Raw genomic sequence first — 21,429 nt, 5'->3', positions numbered from 1 at the left:
AAACTTGGTCAGATGCCGCTGCTTATGCTGTAAGGTTTTCCCATATAAAGTAATGAATCGATTTATTATTAATTTTTAAACCCACACCATTCATTTATAAACTCCCTGCATTTTCCAAGGGTGCTGGAAACCACTTGGCATTCTGGGAATGGCACATCCACTACGCCACTGTAGTTGAACTCCACCACAACGCAATTAAGCGATTTACAAAAGGGCTGAACAAAGCTTGCTAGCAGGTGCTCGGCTCGTAGACTCATTTCACTCTGTCAGAGGGTGTGCGAGAACGCCACTAAGTTTTTTTCACCCCGGTAACAGCACCTGTTGGTAATCGTAAGGTTTTACAGGTGTACATCGATTACACAGTCAGGCAAGGATGCGCATAAGTAAATATCTAAGAAAAACAGTACATAAAATTGAGGAAATAAATGAAACAGAGGACTGAACAATATAGTAGTAAATTTGCAAAACTGATTAAAAAATAAAGGTAGACTGTCAGTAAAATTCATTCAGAGACGATTATGACCTTAAAAGGTAATTAAATGCGTGTCCGCTCCTCCTCAAGTTGAATAATAAAAATTGTAGCACATGCAGTTAGGTTGCCTAAAATACTAAACTATTTGGAAGACACAGTTGTCAAATCAGAGCCTAAAACCTGACGAAGTAGTGCAGTAAAATTTCCTTCATTATACACTGCTGTTCGTAAAAGTTCACCACGGTATAAAATCGATCTCATCAAGCTACTGTCCTTCGATCTCGAGTAAAAGCTCAATACTCAAGAGCACTGTGTCCACGTGGCTGTTCAGTTTCTATCCCCATGAATTTCCCAAGTGTTCAAACGGTACCGTGTGCTGCTGCTCAGAGAAACTAACAAGACCAACTTTTATTTCCAACGACCACCGGCCCCTATGGTCTATTCTCAAGCCAGAGCCGTCAGCCAAAGACCACGAAGCTCGTAGCATAATCCCCTAACTGTTCAGGAGTACTAGCCATAGGGCAAGAGTTCCCAAACTTTTCCTCTGGCAGAACACTTTGAGGATCCTGGTACTGTGAGGGAACACGTTGTTTATTTTAATCATTAACAAAAATTTTAAAAATGGGACCTTAAATTATTCAGTGTTTCCTTTAATTTTAAATCGTCACTAATAATAAGCAAATCATAATAAATTTTAAAAATTAGTGTCGCCAAAATGTCGTAAAAGTGCCATGTTCCTAAGTTTTGCGCGGAACCCTTACTAACTTCCCGAGGAACCCAAGTGTTCCGCAGGGCACAGTTTCGGAAACCCTGAGCTAGGGCTTGAGCCTTCGACACGGCTTGTTACGCGTTTTCTTACGTCTCCTTTTGTTTGACAACTCGGTTGCATAAACGAACAAAGCAATAACTTCACAGGTAGAGGAGGTGGGAGGTTGAGATGTTACCTATACCCATTTGAGCGGTTTGAAGTACCAAGAATGTTCTGGTGTCGCCATAAAATCATTGGCGTGAATGTGTCAAGCTTGTCTTACTCGGCCTTGCGTTTTGAGACATGATACCTGAGCGAAAAACCTAGGTATAATGAGCGTACTCCTGCCCACCCACATAGTTACTACAACCTCAAAAGTAGATAACCTATACCCACTAAAATATAGCAGACTACATAAGAATAACACTGGAACAAGAATTATCTTTCAAAACAATTTACCAACTATAATTACTATAACAATATCTGTGTTGCATCTTCTGTCGTTGTAGCTTTCCAACTGTGACTGGAAGAGAAGTGCAGGCATCGTAGCAAAAAGTAAAAATTATACTACCCATACAAATAACTTAGATACTAGGACAGCCGTTTCAATAGCGGAGTGTGTTTTGGGATCAAAGGATCTCAACTGGTTTATGACCTAGCCCTTGCATTTTCATTTTAAGGAGCCCCAGAACAAATTCATAACTAAAAAAATTACAGACTAGGATCGCAATTAAAAAAGCGGTGATTTTGTCTTCCCCGTCGCTGCATATTTGTACTCCTGACAGGGAGCGGGTACCTAAAATATTGTAAGTGATCGAGACCAAACGGTACCTTGTTTAATAGTCCAAAAGTTGCATTAACCCACCAAAATATTATATACTAGGAAAGTCGTTTGACAGCGGCATGTGTTGTTTACCTTTCACTTTGACTTTACAACTGTGAAGAGGGACATTACCAAGATGTTACACAACGAGGCGCTCCAGCGCAGCCTATTTCAAAGCCTGGAATCCAGACCGCGCTAGTCATTCATGACTCGTTACAGGATCGTCGTTGCAATGACCATCAAAACTAATACGTTTCATTACCACACAACAAATCAAAATAAGCGTCTCCTCACGCTGATTACTGTACCACCTTCCGAATCATTCACTGAATGTTACAGCATTTATGAATAAAATCATTGACTTGTGCTGCCATGCAGTAATTTAAGACAAATGAAATACAAAGGAACATATGTATGTAAATGACTGAGCCATATCAAAAAGGTACACAAACTTCAGTTCTTTACAGGGAGTCAGTTCATAGTTAACATAAACCAGATTTCACTTGACTGTCTTACACAATGACTTGATTTAGTCTAGCAACATAACACACAATTTGGCATTTAGAACCAACATGATGATGCATATTTATGGAAAGATTCAGTGTGTCAGGGGATACATCCTGACGTTATGCAACGATTTTCTATGGATGACAGCGTGCTCTCATTCATTCATTCATTTGATTGAATCATAGTAATTACAATCATCGTTACTCTAGTATCATCGGATTTCGGAGAAACAAAGTTTTTGTGTGTTTACTGTATACATAAGGTTGGGTTTGACATAACACTGAATAGGGCAGCTTCAGTGGTTGACAGTATTTAATTTTCAAGGTTTGTTAAATCGCAGTCACACAACAATGTGCAATGTTGCTATGAACTCGCGACATCAAGACGCCCACGACGCCAAATTTGAAATCCTCAGTCTTAGACACCATTAGGTTCAAATTTATTTTTCATGCATTTCAGAGTTAAATTCAGTAGCTGGAAGTGACACTTCGCTACAGACGTGCTCGTTTCCCATAGCTCTGGGTTTTTACCCGCCGCTTGTGATATCCTAAGCCGGCCGGTGTGGCCGCGCTGTTCTAGGCGCATCAGTCTGGAACCGCGTGACTGCTACGGTCGCAGGTTCGAATCCTGCCTCGGGCGTGGATGTGTGTGATGTCCTTAGGTTAGTTAGGTTTAAGTAGTTCTAAGTTCTAGGGGACTGATGACCACAGATGTTAAGTCCAATAGTGCTCAGAGCCATTTGAAACATTTTTTGTGATATCCTAATCACTTTGTGCGGCGCGCCTACTTCGCTTCAGACCAAGCCAAATTTGTAGATTCGTAAACTCCACCCCTCCTGCTACCAGAAACTCTTTCCAGCGGTCACGACAGCCTAAGGATGACCCAAGAAGTGGTACGTGGCGGCATGAAGTTACTCCAGTGTTTGTTTGTTTTTTGTTTTTTAATCCCTTATTTTCATCATACCTGATGGTTTGGTCGCTGTCCAAACTATCACCGACTACAGGACAGTCTCTTAAAATTCTGATGATTACCTGCCGCAAGTGCTACAAAAGTGCTAGATTTTTAAGAGCTCACATAGTTCTACTTGCAGAAAGCTGGTTAAAATCTGCAAGTGACATCAGTGATATTTTTGGGGAAATTTTTAGCTTATATCGATACGATAGGCTGACAGTAAATGGGGTTGGTGTATTTGTCACAGAAGATAACCGCAAAGCCACAGATACAAATTCAAATTGCACGCAAGATTGTTTGGGCAAGACTTAGTTTCAAGAGGATTGTTTTATTGACCACCAGACTCGCCTCCTGATGTAACCGGAAACTTGAAACCTAAGTTCTCTAGTACGTAAGTTCCCAATGTCACATTGTAGGAAACTTACCTTCAATCAATTGAAAAAAAAATAGTATTGTAAATAGGGAGCGTTAAAAGATTTCCTGCCAAACATGACTAAACTAGTTCTGTAAGAACTACCTGAAATACGTTGTTCGAAAGCCCACTCATAGTGAAGTCACATGGGATTCAATAGCACCAAATAGATCTGACCTCTTTGAAGATGTTCACATAGAAATTGGTATTAGTATCACATTCTAAAGCGAATTTGCGTCTGCGTTAGCCCATACTTCAACTGTAATGTACCACATACACTTTGAACAAAAAACTGTGCACAGTAGTTGGGAGAAAGCGCAGTTCACACCAGTCTAGTAGAGTAGCAAAAGTGTTCAACAAAACAACCGTCCAATATCTTTTATATTCGTTTGTTGTAAGATCGAGTCACAGTTAGAAACTGTCAGCTCATACAAATACTTGGTAAACACTTTGTAAATGATCTGTAATAGAACGATCACGTGGACGTAGTCGTTGTTATACTTTGGTTTATTGGTAAAATACTAGGCAAATGGAATCATTTTGCAAAGGAAATTGCTTACAAACAACACGTGCGGCGCCTTCTGGAATACTGTTAAAGAAGTGAGAGGAAGGGAGGGAGAGAAGAGAGAAAATCCATATCAAATAAGACTAATAGGGGATATCGAACGAGTACAAAGAAGGGCAGCACGAATAACAAAAAAATTGTTAGACCTATGAGAGAGAGTCACAGAGATGCTGCAGGAACTGATCTGACAAAAATTGATACATAGGTGCAAACTATTCCGAGAAAGCATACTTGGAAAGCTTCAAGAAACTTCCTTTAACTACCGACTTCTAATGTAGTACAAAGACTACTACCTCCGAATTTACGTGAAAACTCTTAAAGGTTTCCAGACGTTCTAAGATTCTACATCTTTATTCTTCATGGCTACGTATTTATTTCACAAGATAGTCACCCTGGCAACGAACACGTTTCTCCCACCGAGAAACTAGTTCGCTGATAACGTCACTCTAGATGGACATTGTTGACGGACCACCACCTCACATCTGATCGCACCGCTTCACCATTATCAAAGTGAAGTCCTCGAAGATGTTAGTCATGGAAATCGATTGGGGTGAAGTCGGGACTTTATGGAGGATGATCGATGACAGTGCACCCGAGGCATCGGATTGTTGCAAATGTAGTAGCGCTCTTGTGTGGTCTGGCATTGTTATCTTCAAGGAGAAGGTGCTCCTTTTCGAATTCGAAAGTCTATTACAGCACGCTGTTTCTCTCGCGCCGACCCAGTTAAGTTACCCACCGACATGTTACAGGCTGCAATAGACATGAAGAATAAACATGTAGAACGTTAATAGCATTTGTTTGGTATAAAAAGCGTTTCGAAGTTTCAGATAAAAAATTCGAAGGCATTACTTTCCAGCATGCCCCTGCACAATACCCCATGCGTGTCTCCTACAGGGATCGCGAGTACTAGATTAACTATTGCGCACACAGACACTGAAGTCATTTCTCCCGTGCTCCATGTGTGAATGGAATGGGAAGTAGCCCTAAAAGCTATACGACGAGAAGTATCCTCTGCCATACACTTCAGTCGTTCTCAGAAAAATCAGATTTTGCTTCATTCATTATCTGTAGAATACTGTCCCCTTGCTGATGATGATGATGATGATGATGATGATGATGATGATGATGATGATGATGATGATGATGATGATGATGTGGATCTTTTGAGGAGGGATATTTCCTTTTTCTCTAGTGTCTGATGTGCCGACCTTTAATACACAAACTTCATTCTAATCCTTTCCGCTACAGTAGCTGTGATAAGAAAGTGTTCTAGTTACTTTATCAGCTTCCTGAAGCAGCTCTACGATTTTAGATATGCATTTTGGTTGTAATTGTTGTTGAGGTCATAACTCGGATGACTGGTTTGATGTAGCTCTCCACGCTAGTGCATCCTCTTAGTTACTGGATCTACTGATATAATCTTCAACATTCTTCTGCACCACCACATTTCAAAAAGCTTATATTCTCTTCTTGTCTGTACTGCTTATCGTCCACGTTGTACTTCCGCAAAAGGCTACATTCAAGTCGAAGACCTTCAGAAAGGATTTCCTAACACTTTTATATCTGATGTAAAATTTCTCTGCTCCAGTGCTATATACGGCTGTGGTTTTATTTAGTGAAATATATGTAGTTCGCTTGTAATTACGTAATAAATAATCTGGTGCCGTCTGATAGTTATTTAGAATTTTAGTTTCGTTACAGGCTGGTTGATTACACCTAGTCGCACATTGAGCTCAAAATTTGTCAAAAACCACAAATTTTTACTAATCACTGTCTTTAACTGTGAATAACATTTTAATTGCACATTCTGCAGCGTAGTTACATGTCTTAAACTGTTCGACTCAACGACACCTTCACATTGACGCACCTCTTTCACGCGTAGTGCAAATGGTATTGATTGTTGTCAAATTTTCACTAAGCGTAGTGAAGACAATATTCTGACGTCACAGTTCTGAAGTAACGTAAACTACCTCGAGGGCTACAGGAAAGTCTCTCTTCGGCCTTGAACTCCTTGCTTCACGTTGCCCAGGAGAAAGCAGGGACTCTGTGTGACGTCAGGCGGACGCACGCAGGGGCCAACTGTTTCTAGTCTGCCGTGGACTCATGCAGGCCCCAAGCCTGTTCAGCAATGTCCTACCTGTGGTAGCACTTCCTGACGTGACGTTTGACATCCCGCGTACACGCTATCTACACCTCGTAATGTGTTAAATCTTTCCGCATTGCCGCATTCTTCCAATGGCCGCACTTTGTTGTTTGACTGCATGTTCTGTTGTGCATTTATCACCCAATCGCTTTGTACCTCCAGGCTGTTCCATGCCCACCGGCCGTATCACACGGAGAAAGAAAGATTTGCTTTTAGTTTACTTGATGGTTCGCGCGACATCTTCCAAGCAGAAACCTTTGACATCTAGGTTATTCACATGTATCGAGCTTGGCTTGTTTTCGGCTGATAGCTGTGATGCTACATCTCTAGTAACTTCCTCTTTGTTACCTACATTGGCAAATCACAAGTCCTGTCGGCATCTGACGTCGGTATCTGAAAGGCGGGCCTTCAGCTTCTTGGGTTTTTCGTCCTAGTTATGTGTCCAGTCGTAAATTTTCTAATTTTTTCTGTCTAGTAAATAAAGTGATTTTATTCCTTCTTCGTACAAGTCTTCTTTTATTTCACCGATACATTTTTATTGTTTAAGTTTTAGTTTTGCTCCGTGTTGCATAGAATTTCACTACCTGTCTAGTTTACTTGATCGGTTCCAATCTCCCAAAATGTCCGCAGATTTTTAGCCTGCATTTTTCATGTCCGAGTAAAATGTTGGCATAGTTTCTATTTTTGCATGTGCTCTTCAGTATGTTATTCCTTCGTCAGTATAATTTAGACCTCATATTTTTTAAAATAACTTCCGCTTTTTCGGATTTCTTCAGTGTGCCTCTTTCTTCTTAGGATATGGCTCGTCTGATGCAACTGAATTAAAAGCTGTTTGTATTGTGGCATACGCCTTTCGATTTTTTTACTTTTGAATCGTCTTTAGTGACCTGTAATACATATTTTTAGTATGTAGCGTGATTTACCTGCCCCTACAGCTGTCATGTTATGGAACCCGCAGTGTTACATCCGGCCTAAAAAAAACCACGCGCGAGATTTTCATATTTTCTAGCTCGCTACACACAAACTATTAGTCCTGCAGAAAAAAAACGAACATGACCTTTTTGTAGGAAGTTTAATGTCGTTAATTCTGTACCTGTTCAAGTTTTCGCTGGAGGCCGCGGTTTTAAAGTTATTAAAGAAAATCGTACAAAAGTGACCTTCAAACGCATTTCGATCCGCCCCGCCCCCCCGAACTCGTCCCGCATTTATATTTATCAGGGTTTCTAGTAAGTTCCTCATGGCAGCCACCAGCTTAGTCGGGTATTTCGGTAACATCATTAATTTAAACGTGACCTTGAGAGTAATGAATGGAAAAAGACTTCTGTAAAATTTACGCTGAAACTAATTACGTTGACAATTCGATCCAAACTTCTCTTGCAAGCACAATAGTTTCGTGGTTACAAGGCATGGCGAATACAACGCTGTAATTGTTTAAGCTGTTGAAATTCCCAAAAGTGTTAGGTAATATTTACACTGACGTAAATTTTAGCTTCTATGTGCTCGACTGAAGCGATCGCATAATAAGGCCAGTAGGTCGAAATAATTCGCGCAAATTTTTGAACAGAGGTAGGAGAGAGTGACCTCAACCACATAGTAGAAAACCTTACGGTGGGGTCTGAGTGTGGGAGTGGGGGTGCGTTTGAAGGTCAGTTTTGCACATTTTCCTCGAATAACTCGAAAACTACAGCCTTTAGCGAAAACTTATCCCGATACAACATTTAACTACATTAAATGTCTTACCAAAAGGTCCTGTTCATTTTTTCTGTATAACTGTAGTTTGCGTGTATCGATCGAGACAATATAAAAATCTCGCGCATGCTATCTGGAGGCCAGATATAACATTGCGGGTTGTGTTAAAGTTCGGTAGAAACAGCCGAATCACCCTTGGATCTAGCGGCAGTGTGCTCGGCGTATTCTCAGAGGTGCTGCCGGAACTTAAATTTTTTTAACTAACCCTTCCATGCTCATTCACTAAGATTTTTCTTAAAAATCGACCCTGTAATTCCAGGTGAGTTTTCGTCATAATGAAGAAGCATTATTGCTTCAATGGTTGCATACGGGGCTGACTTGTTCTTATCAACTTGCCTCACGTCTCACGTCTTATCCTGTGGAAGTGGCCGAGCTATTCTAGGCGCTTCAGTCTGGAACCGTGCGACCGCTACGGTCGCAGGTCGAATCCTGCCACGGGCATGGATGTGTATGATGTCCTTAGGTTAGTTAGGTTTAAGTAGTTCTAAGTTCTAGGGGACTGATGACCTCAGACATTAAGTTCCATAGTACTCAGAGCCATTTTTGAACCTACCCTGTGTTACATCTTTGATACGAGGTCTGGCCGTCGTTGCTGCTCGCCACTCCAAGCAGAGTTACGGCGTAGCTGCTCAGTCTGACACGATCTTTAAGACTGTTGTGTGAAGTAAGGTAGGTGTAACAGGAGAGATACTTTGACTGTCGAACAGGTGGAGCTGAAACAGGCGGTGGGCAGTCTGGACGCTCAGGTGACGGAGGGCGGCGGCAACCTGAGCGTGGGGCAGCGCCAGCTGGTGTGTCTGGCGAGGGCCATCCTCAGGAACAACAAGGTGCTCGTCCTGGACGAGGCCACCGCCAACGTCGACACCGAGTGAGTACAACCCCTCACTATACGCCACCGACAACTGCTCTAATGTCTCTCAGCCTCCCCTAGACCACAGAAAAAGTTTCTTATTTCTAGCAGTCAGTCTAGCAATCTTTCCGAGTACGTTCATATCAGCCACTTTATCTGACACAAAAACAAGCCAGAGTTTTATTGATATGTCCTCCAAACCCTGAACTAGAGCGCGATGCATGCGGGTATATATCGATATTCTGGGTCAGGTGAACGTTTGTTACCTCGGCCAAAGTAGGCTGACGGAAACGGGAGGTGCTACATCATACAGTACTAATCCCATATTTAAGTTTGTTGAGATGTTCACGACGGGTGTTAAAAGATAAAACTTTCATTCCATTCCTGATTGATATTGCATACAACCGGCTGGCACATACACATCACTTACCGCAACGTCTTACGTCAGCGGTAGACGGTCACATTACCACCTGGTACCACTGCACCATCTACAGCCCTCAGAAGCGAGCAGTGTGATCTTTTTAAATGAGTTACTAATACTTTGTCCAGTTAGGTTGCAATGCACTGTGGCTTTTGATCCAGCGAGCTAATTTTCAATTTTAGTCTAATTAGTAATTTTGAACTTAAAAGGAGCGATAGTTTCCGTTAGAAGGCCGTACACTCCAAACCTGGTATGCCAAACAGGCAAAATCGTCGTGAGCATTGATGTACCAGGTTGAAGATAACTGGTTGATAAAACACCAGAACCTGTTGCATGAAGTAATTCGTAACTGCCCGCTTCACATCCCCGTCGGACAGCAGTCGTCGACACTTCAGCGCCTGTTTGAAGGGAACGAAGACGTGATGGTCGGACGGGGGAGACATCAGGACTATTGGGCGGGTGTTAGTGTGTCGCCCACTTGTTACCCATAATTGATGACGCTTGCCTCCCAGGTCGACAGGCGTCTTGTGTCGAATCGTGACCAGCGCACCATTCCACAACAGCGGTTTTCGACAGAGTTGTTACCCGAAACACATCCTAAATTCTCTGTTGGATTTCTAGTGGGTTTGTCTTTCGGCAGCCAACAAAATAATGAAACATATTAGTCCAGTTTAGACGCATCTGGTAGCGCTGCAACTGTTGACGTTTCGGCATTTACCGCACGCACGTACAAAAAGCGCGAATGCCACAATAATCCCTTGCCTACATGTTAGTGCTTACATACCTGCAACGGAGTCGCGATAAGTTGCGCATACGCTGCAGGAACGCCTCGAACAGGAGATTCTTGTTCGCCCATTGCACTAAACTCGGCGCATTCGTATATTAGTATTTGTTTGAAATGCTGCTATAGTTAAATCATGTAACTACCAAGGTCAGACACGGAGGGGGGATACAAACCGAGCGAGGTGGCGCAGTTGTTACCACACCGGATTCGCATTCGGGAAGACGACGGTCCAGAGCGGCGTCCGGCCATCCAGATTTAGGTTTTCTGTGATTTCCCTAAACAGTTCCAGGTAAATGCCGGGATTATTCCTGGGCCGATTTCCTTCCCCATCCTTGACACAGAGTTTGTGCTCCGTCCCTAATGACCTCGATGTTGAACAACCAGTTTTCCTTCCTTCCGGGGCTACAATAATGGACTTAATTTTCTACCTCTACATAACTGGCGAAGCTTTACTGATAAGTTAGATTTGCTATAATCTCTGAGTTTATACACACTGTTGCGGGGTTTTCTTTTTTTAAACCACCCACATTAAAATACTGAATGTCGCAGGACGGACACGCTGATCCAGAAGACGATCCGCCGCAAGTTCAAGGAGTGCACCGTGCTGACGATCGCCCATCGCCTCAACACCATCATGGACTCTGACCGCGTGCTCGTCATGGACGCTGGACAGGTCGCGGTAAGTCTGTCGAATTACATCGACCTGTTCAAGGCGGGACGCCAAGTGAGTCAGGAAGATATTTAATTTACAAACTGATGCGGATGCCATCACTTCATCTAGGAAATATTTAGGTACCGCCAATGAAGTAAACTAGCGCCCTGTGTCGCTTTTTGGCCTCAATCTCGTGAAGATTGAAGAATAACGGGGATTCTCTGACTGGATTCAGTCTTGATCAGTGCGACCCAAATGTCAGACTGGCATTTTTTCTCGTTTATTAATTGTTAATACACAAACTAACAGGTACGTCGCACATGTCGAGTACATCATACACTTTCCTTTAATAAACATGTAAATAAATACGCTTAAAAATAAACAAGGATTTTGTAGTTTCATTTAGGACATCTGGTTTCAAAATTAGTAGCAATACCATAGCCGAGACCAAAGTAAATTACGGGACTGGAATTCCCCTCCCAAGTATGCAGAACTTACACTCCTCGCCCTCAAGCAGTTTGCCTGATAGCTAAAAACACCCTGATACCAACGCGGATCAGAACTCGAGCTTCTACACTTACCTGTAGAGAATGAGAAGCATAAACTAATGAACTAGTAAAGGCAGAGAAAGAGGACGTTCCGTGATCCAAGCAAATTAGTTTCCAAATGTATCACAAACTTGTCATGGAGTACTGTGGAGCCTCAAAAATCACAATTTTTTTGTATAACGATTTGATTTCTGGCTGCCAGTCACCTGCGTCATTTCATCTCCTCACGAACAGGGTTTTTTTTTAACCACATGTTTACTAAGATGGACAGTCTGGTTGATGGTATAGTTAAGATATGGAGTACTAACTTATCAGAAATTATTTAAATAAAAACCTTTTTAATATAACAATTTTTAAAATGAGCTAAAATGTATAAAATAATCATCCTAGGCCCATACAGATGGTTCTGAACATTTGTGCTTGTCAATTTTTAATAGCTATGATAATACTTAACAAAATTTAAAACAAAAAACGAGGAGTACATGCAGCAGATAACTGACGCATGAAAATTTTGGCTAAATCGCTAACGTTTTTTATTGCTCTGCAAATGATATGAACTGTTTTCGCTACTCTTTTGACTATTTACTGTTAACCGTTGCATGCGTCCCACGTTTTTTGTTTGTAATTTTACAAGTATTCTCATAGCTACTAAAAATTCATAACTGTAAATGTTTACTACTGTATTATGGGGGCTACAAATCTTTATGGGGCTAAAAGAAATTATTTTATACTGTGTAGTCCACTTTAAAAGCGTGTTACAGTATGGTTTTTGTACTTACTTTCTGCTTTTTAGTCTTTGAGGTGTGAAATTTTCACTAGATTTCAAACAGTTTTGTGAGATTACAACAGAGACATGTGGTAAATTTAAAGTTCAGCTTCTCTTCACCTTTCTCCTCCGTATTCCTTGCGAAGACTGTGAAGGTAAAAGTGAGAGATATTCAAGCTCACTCTGAGGCTTACCAACAGACGATCTTACCAGGAAAATTCGCGCCTGGAACAGTAGTGGGGGGAAATAGCAGTGGTACACGAAGTACCCTGCGCCACACTCCAGACAAGGGAGAGTTAATATTTCACTGTCATCCAGTTCAAAGTAGTGTTGAACGTTCTGAATTACGTATATAGCTCATCGGGAAGTTGCCTTGAAATCAGGTTGCAAGGTTTGTGCCGAAAAGACAAGTAGAGAAGAAAGCTGCCTATCAAAAAAGGATGGAAGGACTTCTCACCTTTTTATCATAGAGTTGTCCCTGGGCAGCAAGGACCGGAGTACTTCAAAGAGAATAGCTACATTGTTTGGAAGTCCGTTCTAAGCACGGAGGCACTGACTGCTCATAGCACGCAGCTCAGTTTTAAGGGTCCGGTATACTGCAGAAAAGACAATTGAGTCTGCATCGCCAATTCTTTGCTCGTGGTCTTAATGAGAGAGGCCAGTTGACATAAATAAACTGTTTGTTGACTAGTACTGGAGTATGGGCACTCAGAGTTCTGAGAGGGAAAATTCTCTGTGGAGCACAATATCTCTCTTGTAGCATCTCTTGTTGGAGTTAGTTAAGCATTTAGAGAAGCTCTTGTGTTGGCTAGGCAAACAAATCCACGATGAACTGTGCAGCTTTGCTTTGACTGTTCCGTTAATCACAACCAGTAATGGCCCCAGATCAACGAGCGTTACTATTTGGCCGCGGGAGAGTTTTGTAAGTAATGTTCTTCGTAAGTAGATTACACATAATTAACATAACGTCTATCTTTCCAATGGCAAAATTCCTCTCTTCGTTCCACCTTTCGACGATCACATACGGAGTTCATTCTTTAATCTGGAAATATATCTGTTTGTAAAGTCCATAAGCAAACCGGGTAAACAATTGGTCACTTCCAGGAGATACCACGTTCAAACCGCGTAGGATCGCCTCTAGACTTGATAACAGCATCAGCTGGGCGACGAGGCGCGTCAGCCGAGATGCGGTAGATATGCATGCAGCCCTGTGAACTAAACTGTCATCTTGGAAGGCGAAAGAATCCGCAGCACGCTCTAAGCATATGTAAAAGACATCTAGTCATCGATATTGTTGAAATAAAGATCTTGCCGTAAATTCACGGTAATACGAATGGGTCGACGCAACTAACGTTCGAAACAGGCCACCAAAACATCACAGAGCTACCTGAAGTGTACCCTTCGTATACTGTAGGTTAAACGTCTCATAGGGCTGTCGGTACACTCGACACGTTGTACCATCTGAAAAAGGGATAGAATGGCGGCTCGTCGGAACACAATACTCTCTCCAGGCAGCTATTGTCCAGACTGCGTCATTCGGCACGTTGAGGACGAGCAGCTTAAGATGGACCAGCATTCACCAACAGCGTGAATTCCTTTCGTGGTCGATTATCATTTACAAGGAGTGACGTTGGCCCTGGCCCTTGTCAGCTACAATCTATGACAGTTGTTCCACGCTGCGTTATGTGGTACACAATCCCCTGTAGATAGGTTGGAAAGTCCACTTTGATATACCAACAAATCAGGCAGCTTCATTTACACCGTGACCACGGGCACGTCCTGCCGTCTCCAGGTCAACCCATCTTAACGTGCTGGCCCCGCACCACCGACTGGCCCATACAACACTTGGCTGCCGTGTGACTTCCATCAGCAAAGGAGGATCGCTGACTGCCTGGTACTGTTTTATATCTATATCTGCGAGATTATTCTATTCACAACAAAGTGCCTGGCAGAGGGTTCAATGAACCGCCTTCAAGCTCTCTGTTTCTACCGTTCCACTAACGAACGGCGGGCGGAAAAAACGAGCACTTAAATTTTTCTGTGCGAGCCCCGGTTTTTCTTATTTTATAGTGATGATCATTTGTCCCTATGTAGGTGGGTGCCAACAGAATGTTTCCGCAATACAAAACAAGCTGCCCTTCTTCGAACTTTTTCGATGTCATTCGTCATTCCCGCCTGATGCGAATCCCACACCGCACAGCAATACTCGAGAATAGGGCGGAGGTTGGGTTGTTTGGGGAAGAGACCAAACAGCGAGGTCATCGGTCTCATTGGATTAGGGAAGGATAGGGAAGGAAGTCAGCCGTGCCCTTTAAAAGGTACCAACCCAGCATTTGCTTGATGCGATTTAGGGTAATCACGGAAAACGTAAATCAGGATGGCCGGACGCGGGATTGAACCGTCGTTCTCCCGAATTCGAGTCCAGTGTGCTAACCACTGCGAATAGGGCGGACAAGCATGGTGTAAACAGTCTCTTTAGTACACCTGTTGCACGTTCTAAGTGTTCTGTCAATGAACCACTGTCTTTGGTTTGCTCTACCCACAACATTATCTATGTGGTCGTTCCAATTTAGGTTATTTGTAACTGTAATTTCTGAGTATTTAGTTTAGTTTACAGCCATCAGATTTGTGTGACTTATCGCGTACTCGAAATTTAGCGGATTCCTTCTAGTACTCTTGTGAATAAATTCACACTTTCCTTTATTCAGGGTCAATTGTCACTTTTCGCGCCGTACAGATATCTTACCTAAATCATTTTGCAATTAGTTTTGGTCATCTGGTGACTTTACAAGACGGTAAATGACAGCATTATCTGCAAACAAGCTAAGAGGGCTTCTTAGATTGTCTCCTATGTCGTTAATATAGATCAGGAACAATAGGCCTATAACAACATCCACAGCACTCCAAAGCAGTGAGTATGCTGTTCTAGCGGGGTTACTGAATATTTTTTTCTATTAAGCTTATTTTGTTTACCAGGCTGTTGCGTGGGAGCGTAACAAAAGCTGTCAAGAGGTCAAGAAACTCGGTATTAACTTGGTTTCCACTAGCTACTGCCTTCTGAGTCTTACGAACAAAAATACCAGCTTGTTTTACGCGTTCGGTGCTTGCGAAAGTCATTTTGATTCCCACTGACTACCTTTCAGGTCTCCAATGATGTCGTGGGGATGTTAAACCCTCACCTTACACCCGGAAAAAAAATCGTCACACTCGAGCCCAGAAATTTGCATAATTCTTGTATTTGATGCGTCCTGATTGATAGTGTGGGTGACATGTACGGCTGTGTGTTTCAGGAGTACGGGACGCCTCACGAGCTGCTGCAGCGGTCGGAAGGCATCCTGACGGCGATGGTGCGCCAGACTGGGCCTGCTATGGAGCGCCAGTTGCGGGCAGTCGCCCAAGAGGTGGGTCTCAGCTGCCGGCCTGTGGCAAGCGTAGCGGTATGCGTGCAGTAGTGGAGATCATCAGCAGAATACACTGGGGCTGGCATTGCTACGAAACTCGTCCTCAGAGTACTAAAAGCCATCTCAGGGACGCGGTCTGGCACAAATTTTCATTTGTCTCGAGGTATCCATTTGATTTTGGTGTTCAACAGACAGCAGCATAGGGTTCAGTCCTCAGAGATGTAGTATATGACGCAGTCAACTGAAAACCGAACACCCGCCACAGCGGGGCCATTGAATGGTTCCATTCGAAGTAATCACCATACGCATTTAGACATTTATCCCACTGGGAGACGAAACAATCAGTTTATAAAGTAGAATGTGGTCAGCTGTCGACGGATCCACGACCACACCCCGTCTTGCACTTCCTCGTTACGCTGAAATCAACGTCCACGCATTCTTTCCTCAGGTCGCCAAAAATATGAAACTCTCACGGTGAAAGATGAGCGCTGTTCGGCGAATGTTGCAATGTTTCCCAACCAAAGCTCTGAACCGTAGCTTTCATCCGATTGGAAGTGTGGGGGTAGGCTGATGCTGTGTGATAGTATTCCTGGGCACCTTGCAAGGAGTCTTCATAGCGCTGTGCATTGATTCTGGTTCCGTGCACGAGGAACTCGACGAGTAGAAGACCCTTGCAGTCGGAGATGATGATCATGACCTTATCGGAACTTGTGTGAACAGCTTTGGATTTCTTTGGCGGGAAGATGTTGGATGTTCCAACTTTTGGCTTTGACCTTTGGCTGTTGGAATGCTGTCGGACTGAATCATCCTGTTGCAGGGTAACGCCCACGCCCCCACTGCCAATCTGACAAAGGCTACACTTCAGCGATTTGGTTGTGGACACTGCAGCATTCTTCGTAAAGCCCAGATCTTACACTATATGACTTCACATCTTGGGCGACCTCAAGACACGTGGACTTCTGTTTGTCAGACAAGGAAGTGCAAGAGTGAGCGCAGTTATGGATCCATCAGCGGCCAACCTCGTTCTACGAAACAGGGACTGATCGTGTTGTCTCCTAGTGGGATAAGCTTCTTAAGTGTGGCGATTACTCTTGAATAGAAACATTCCATGGTCTCGCCGTGACGGATGTTCGGTTTTCATTTGAGTGCCCCTCATATTATTCGACTGACTACAGGAATGTCTTGAAACTGGCCTTGGTGAATTGAGTTGGGCCCTTTGGAATTCATTCTTAGCAGATACTTACGGCATACACTTACTTTACTAGCTCATACATGTGATTCGGGAAGAGACCATATCGGTTACACACATTTCATAATGAGGAGAGCAACGTAAGTGGTCTCCTGAAACCTGTACTCTTGTGGGTTAATTTGAACTTCACAGATGATGATATGGATGGCATGGAACCCAGATGAGCTCGGTCTTCACCATAAAACAGCACACAAATAGTGTCTGAAACAAGTTTTTATTGCCTTCTTGTAATATGGATCCACAGATTCTATAATTTCTTAAGTCATGTTATCTTGCTTTTTAGCTGTTGTTCTTTACCGCAGCAGTTCCGCCATTTGTGCCATTTCCAAGCATAAGACTTTTGACACCAAAAAGTAACAGCTAAAAGCAATAGGACATACAAAAAAAAGATTGTCTGGCAGTACAATAGTTGTTCTCTGTAGGTAATTTCAAAGTGTGCACTTTCTTCAGCAAATACATTACTTAATTTCGTTACTGACAATCCAGTAACAGTTCCAACACTGATGCACACACAACTCTCTCTCTCTCTCGCCCCCCCCCCCCCCCACACACACACACACACACACATACACCCTGAACGGAATTGCAGTAATGGTAGGTTATTCCACAGGCAAGTAACTCGTCAATTAAAAGGAAACCTGGAGACGAATCACTGTCAAGCAGCTCCATTTAGGAACTACCTTAATAGAGCAGAGCAACTGAACGACTGAAGTGAAATTAATTTCTAATTTTTGATCATAGCGTAAAGATAAGCTATTAAGGTCAAGAAAAACGTTAAAAATTGTCAAAGACCAAGCCTCGAATCTACACACTCGATGATCGCGGGAAATGTGCTTACGTGCCGAGGTATCAGTACACCACTCTAGAAAAGTTAAAGTTTCAGTAAAGCATCAGAATTTGGAAAGTAGGAGAGAAGTACTGACAGCAGGAAGATGCAAACTGACGTTTCGCCTCCCTCGATGGCTCAGCTCGTAAGGCAAGGGTTTGTTTGAAATTTGATTCAGCACACAAAATTAAACTGCCAGGAATGTTCAAAATAGCCCATACTCCACCATAAAATGAAAGTCATTCTGGACGAATGATTTAGTAGTTTCGCAAATTTTGATATTGTGTGTAACCCGAAAACCAATACACTTCAGAAGGATACATATTAGTTATGTTCCAGTTAATTCCGTCGATGTTTCCTGTTGTCTTCTTCGGGAGAAGCATTTTTCTTCCTTACATTGTCAATTGCTTGCTGTACTTTCTTTCTAAATAGTTTAATTTCTTCACAGCCGACCTAGGGTATTGTCTGCGGTGCAGAATTTTACTTAGTCTTTGAAGTGCTCTGCTGTGCCCGTTGTTAAATAGTTGTCTTAGTTGTGTGGACCTGTTTGAGAACTAGTCATTAGAACTGTTACAACAAACATTTCGTTTCTCGCAAGTGTCTTCGTCTGCGCTCAAACAAAAGAAAAACAGGTAGCTACCAAATAGTCCACGTTCTAAACACAATATGCTTAAAACAGCTTAGTATGATTCGTCGCCAATACTGTGTGTTATTCAGTGACTCTCATTTAATAAACAAGCTATTTAATCCATTTCAAATATCCAAGTTCGTACTTCATAGAACGTTGTCTGCTACTTGAAAATTTTTGTGTTTTATGCAATAGCTCTGGCCTTTTGCATATTGATAATGCTCTTTTGTTACAGACGTACCTGAAAGATCAGCCGGAAATAGAATCCGTGCGTTTGTGAAACCAAAGAAACTGAATATGTTGACGCGAAGATATTGGTCCTGCTTTGTGCCACGTGTGCTGGCTGCACTTTCAAGCAGACTTCAGAAACTATTTAAAAAAATTGGAAACAATGAACTGTTTCGCTGCTGCATATGTACAACAGTGCGTAGTGAAAAACCAGTCAAAGAAGAGTTCCTGCTGTGATGATATTTATAGTGTGTTCAGTGGAACCAACAAATGTATATATGATACAAGCTTTTGTAGTAGTTCCTGTAAGTGCTCATGATTTTATAAGAAAAAAATACTGTGAAGAAAATGACAAATGTACTTTTTTAATTATTAACACAAATATTTCTTTCATGTCAGTTTCCATTTTAATAAATTTCAATTTTTTCTCTAGTCAGATTTCATTATTTGGCAGAGCGAACGAACAAAATTACCCCTGTTAAAATCGGCTCCATTTTCGACAAAAATCTTTATTATTGCAAGAGAAAAACATATTGTTCCAAATCAAACAATTAAATAAAATTGACCAAAAAGATTCTTAATTCAATCAACAAGAATCTAAAATGCTAAATTAAAATCTCGTGAGGAAGTAAAATGCTGTTTCCTGAAACACACGTCTGCTGTTAAGTGATGTTACATAAACTCGGAATATATTTTCCACAAATGCGTCGAATCTTTTTCCTTCAAAAAACGCATACCAATTCTCTAAGTTACAATAACAAGAAAAATTTTTTTTTTTAAATAATTTGTTTGCCACTTACGGTGGAAGTCTGTCGGAATACTGGCTAGAGTCTCTGCTTTTTAACTTACACTACGAACTGTAGTTGTGGTACTGAAATATTCCTGTTTGTCAACTAATCTCAGTTTTACAATATATGGGATGAATCACTCGAAACTTGTACCTCTTTTTGTTTCGTGAACGGTTCAAGACCCGAAGGATGACGGTGAGTAAAGATATATGTAATTTTTTAGCGTGGGTAACTCTTAAATTTTATATCAACCAAGATTCTGAAGCAAGATTTTTTAGTATAACGGCGTACTTTATTAACGGCATTCGAAATCTCTTGAAGAAAAAAAGAAGTCCCGGGATATAACACTGTTGGCTTTTAAACTTGAAGCAAAAATCCGAGAAATAAACTGCAGGGACAGATTCCTGAGTGCAAATGGAGAATAAAAGGTCCCATGAACACATGTCCACGGTAGGTGGCCTTGACGAATGAATTTCCTCTGACAATATCTGTGTGTTCCTTGTGTGTTGTTGGCTGTGTGATTGACACAGCGCACTCTAAGCTGCAAAATAGTCCGGTATTCATGTCGGCAACAAGCCGAGATGGTGTTTGTGGACGGCCAAGCAGATGGACACGGTCGAGAGACAGCACGGCTACGCCAAAACAAGTACCCTCACAGACACCAACCAAATCACACAACATTCCAAGCCCTTTATGGGCGTTTATTTCATCATGGGGCCTTTCAGACAGACGAACGTACAGGGAGGCGGCGGACTGTGTGTACACCAGATCTGTGACCTGGTTCTCCAGAATATAGAGACCGAACCCTTGTACGTGCTCCAGGCTAGTGGCTCGCCAACATGGTGTAAGCCGAAGTTGGATTTTGTGTATCCTGCATGACATATGCTACTATCCCTGTCACCCGCAACGAGAGCAAATATTGCCAGCCGTGGATTTCACTCTACAGGATGGATTTTGTCGATGGTTTTTGTACCAGGCCATCACAATTATGGGTATCTGTCATCGGTCCTCTTCCCTGAAAAAGCAGCCTAAACCAGAAATGCCGCCATCAAGCTGTATAATTGTCATCTGTGAGCCATAGACAGTCTTCGGGGAATGGTTGAGGCGTCTCATCAGCATCATTTCAGCATCAATGTGTCGGCAGGGATTCTTGGCGACCACAAGCTTGGACTGGTTATTATTCCAAAACGCCTTGACGGAGATATGTACCTGGACTTCCTGCGAAATACTCTGCGTGAACTGCGTGAGAATGTACCTTTGTCAGTGCAAGTTACGTGGTTTCTGCGTGATGGAGCACCACCCCACTTCCGCAGTAGAGTTCGCCGATACATCATCAACATCTTCCCCAGATGTTAGATAGGATGCGGAGCCCTGCAGCATGGCCTGCTAGATTACTGGACTTAAGTCCCCGGATTTTTACCTCTGGGGGAATGTAAAAAGCATTGTGTATATTGGACCAGTTCCTGATGTTCAGACCTTTCAATAACGTGTTCACGACCCCTGTGACCCGATTCGGAGAGAGGACGGAATGCACGAAAGAGTGCGACATCCATGATACGTTGTATGAACTCTTCGAACATCTGTTATGATGTGGATGCGATGTAGCTCTGTACTGTATTTCAGGAAGATTTATTGTTTAGTTGCACGCACACCGTCTGTTACCAGACAAGCGCTGGTAGAACCTTTTCCCCTCAGTTTTCAGTCAGGAATCTGTCCCAGCTGTTTGTCGGTGCTTGTTAAAGTTCACTGTATACGATGAACATTAAAAAAAACGACTATATATATAAAATGTGTAAGAAACACCTAATAGTACAATTAATTATTTCTTTATTTGGCAATATGATTGGTTGGTTGATTTGGGGAAGGAGACCAGACAGCGTGGTCATCGGTCTCATCGGATTAGGGAAGGATTGGGAAG

The 21,429-nt window shown here is 42.4% G+C and overlaps 1 protein-coding gene across 4 annotated transcripts in view; it reads left to right on the top strand.

The window, feature by feature from the left end:
• Window positions 1-19,155, top strand: part of LOC124595000 (ATP-binding cassette sub-family C member 4-like) — a 207,039-nt gene extending 187,884 nt beyond the window's left edge. For all 4 annotated transcript variants that reach the window (XM_047133547.1, XM_047133545.1, XM_047133546.1 and 1 more), the window contains 4 exons: window positions 9,078-9,238; window positions 10,975-11,104; window positions 15,682-15,792; window positions 18,731-19,155. In XM_047133547.1, the coding sequence (XP_046989503.1) occupies window positions 9,078-9,238; window positions 10,975-11,104; window positions 15,682-15,792; window positions 18,731-18,775 (447 nt within the window). In that variant the 3' untranslated portion in view covers window positions 18,776-19,155. The remainder of the gene's footprint in view (window positions 1-9,077; window positions 9,239-10,974; window positions 11,105-15,681; window positions 15,793-18,730) is intronic.
• Window positions 19,156-21,429: the final 2,274 nt, after the last annotated feature.

Source organism: Schistocerca americana, chromosome 2 (assembly GCF_021461395.2).
Source record: "Schistocerca americana isolate TAMUIC-IGC-003095 chromosome 2, iqSchAmer2.1, whole genome shotgun sequence".
NCBI lineage: Eukaryota > Metazoa > Arthropoda > Insecta > Orthoptera > Acrididae > Schistocerca > Schistocerca americana.
Note: the sequence above shows the minus strand (reverse complement) of the source record. Positions and strands in the feature narration are given on the sequence as shown.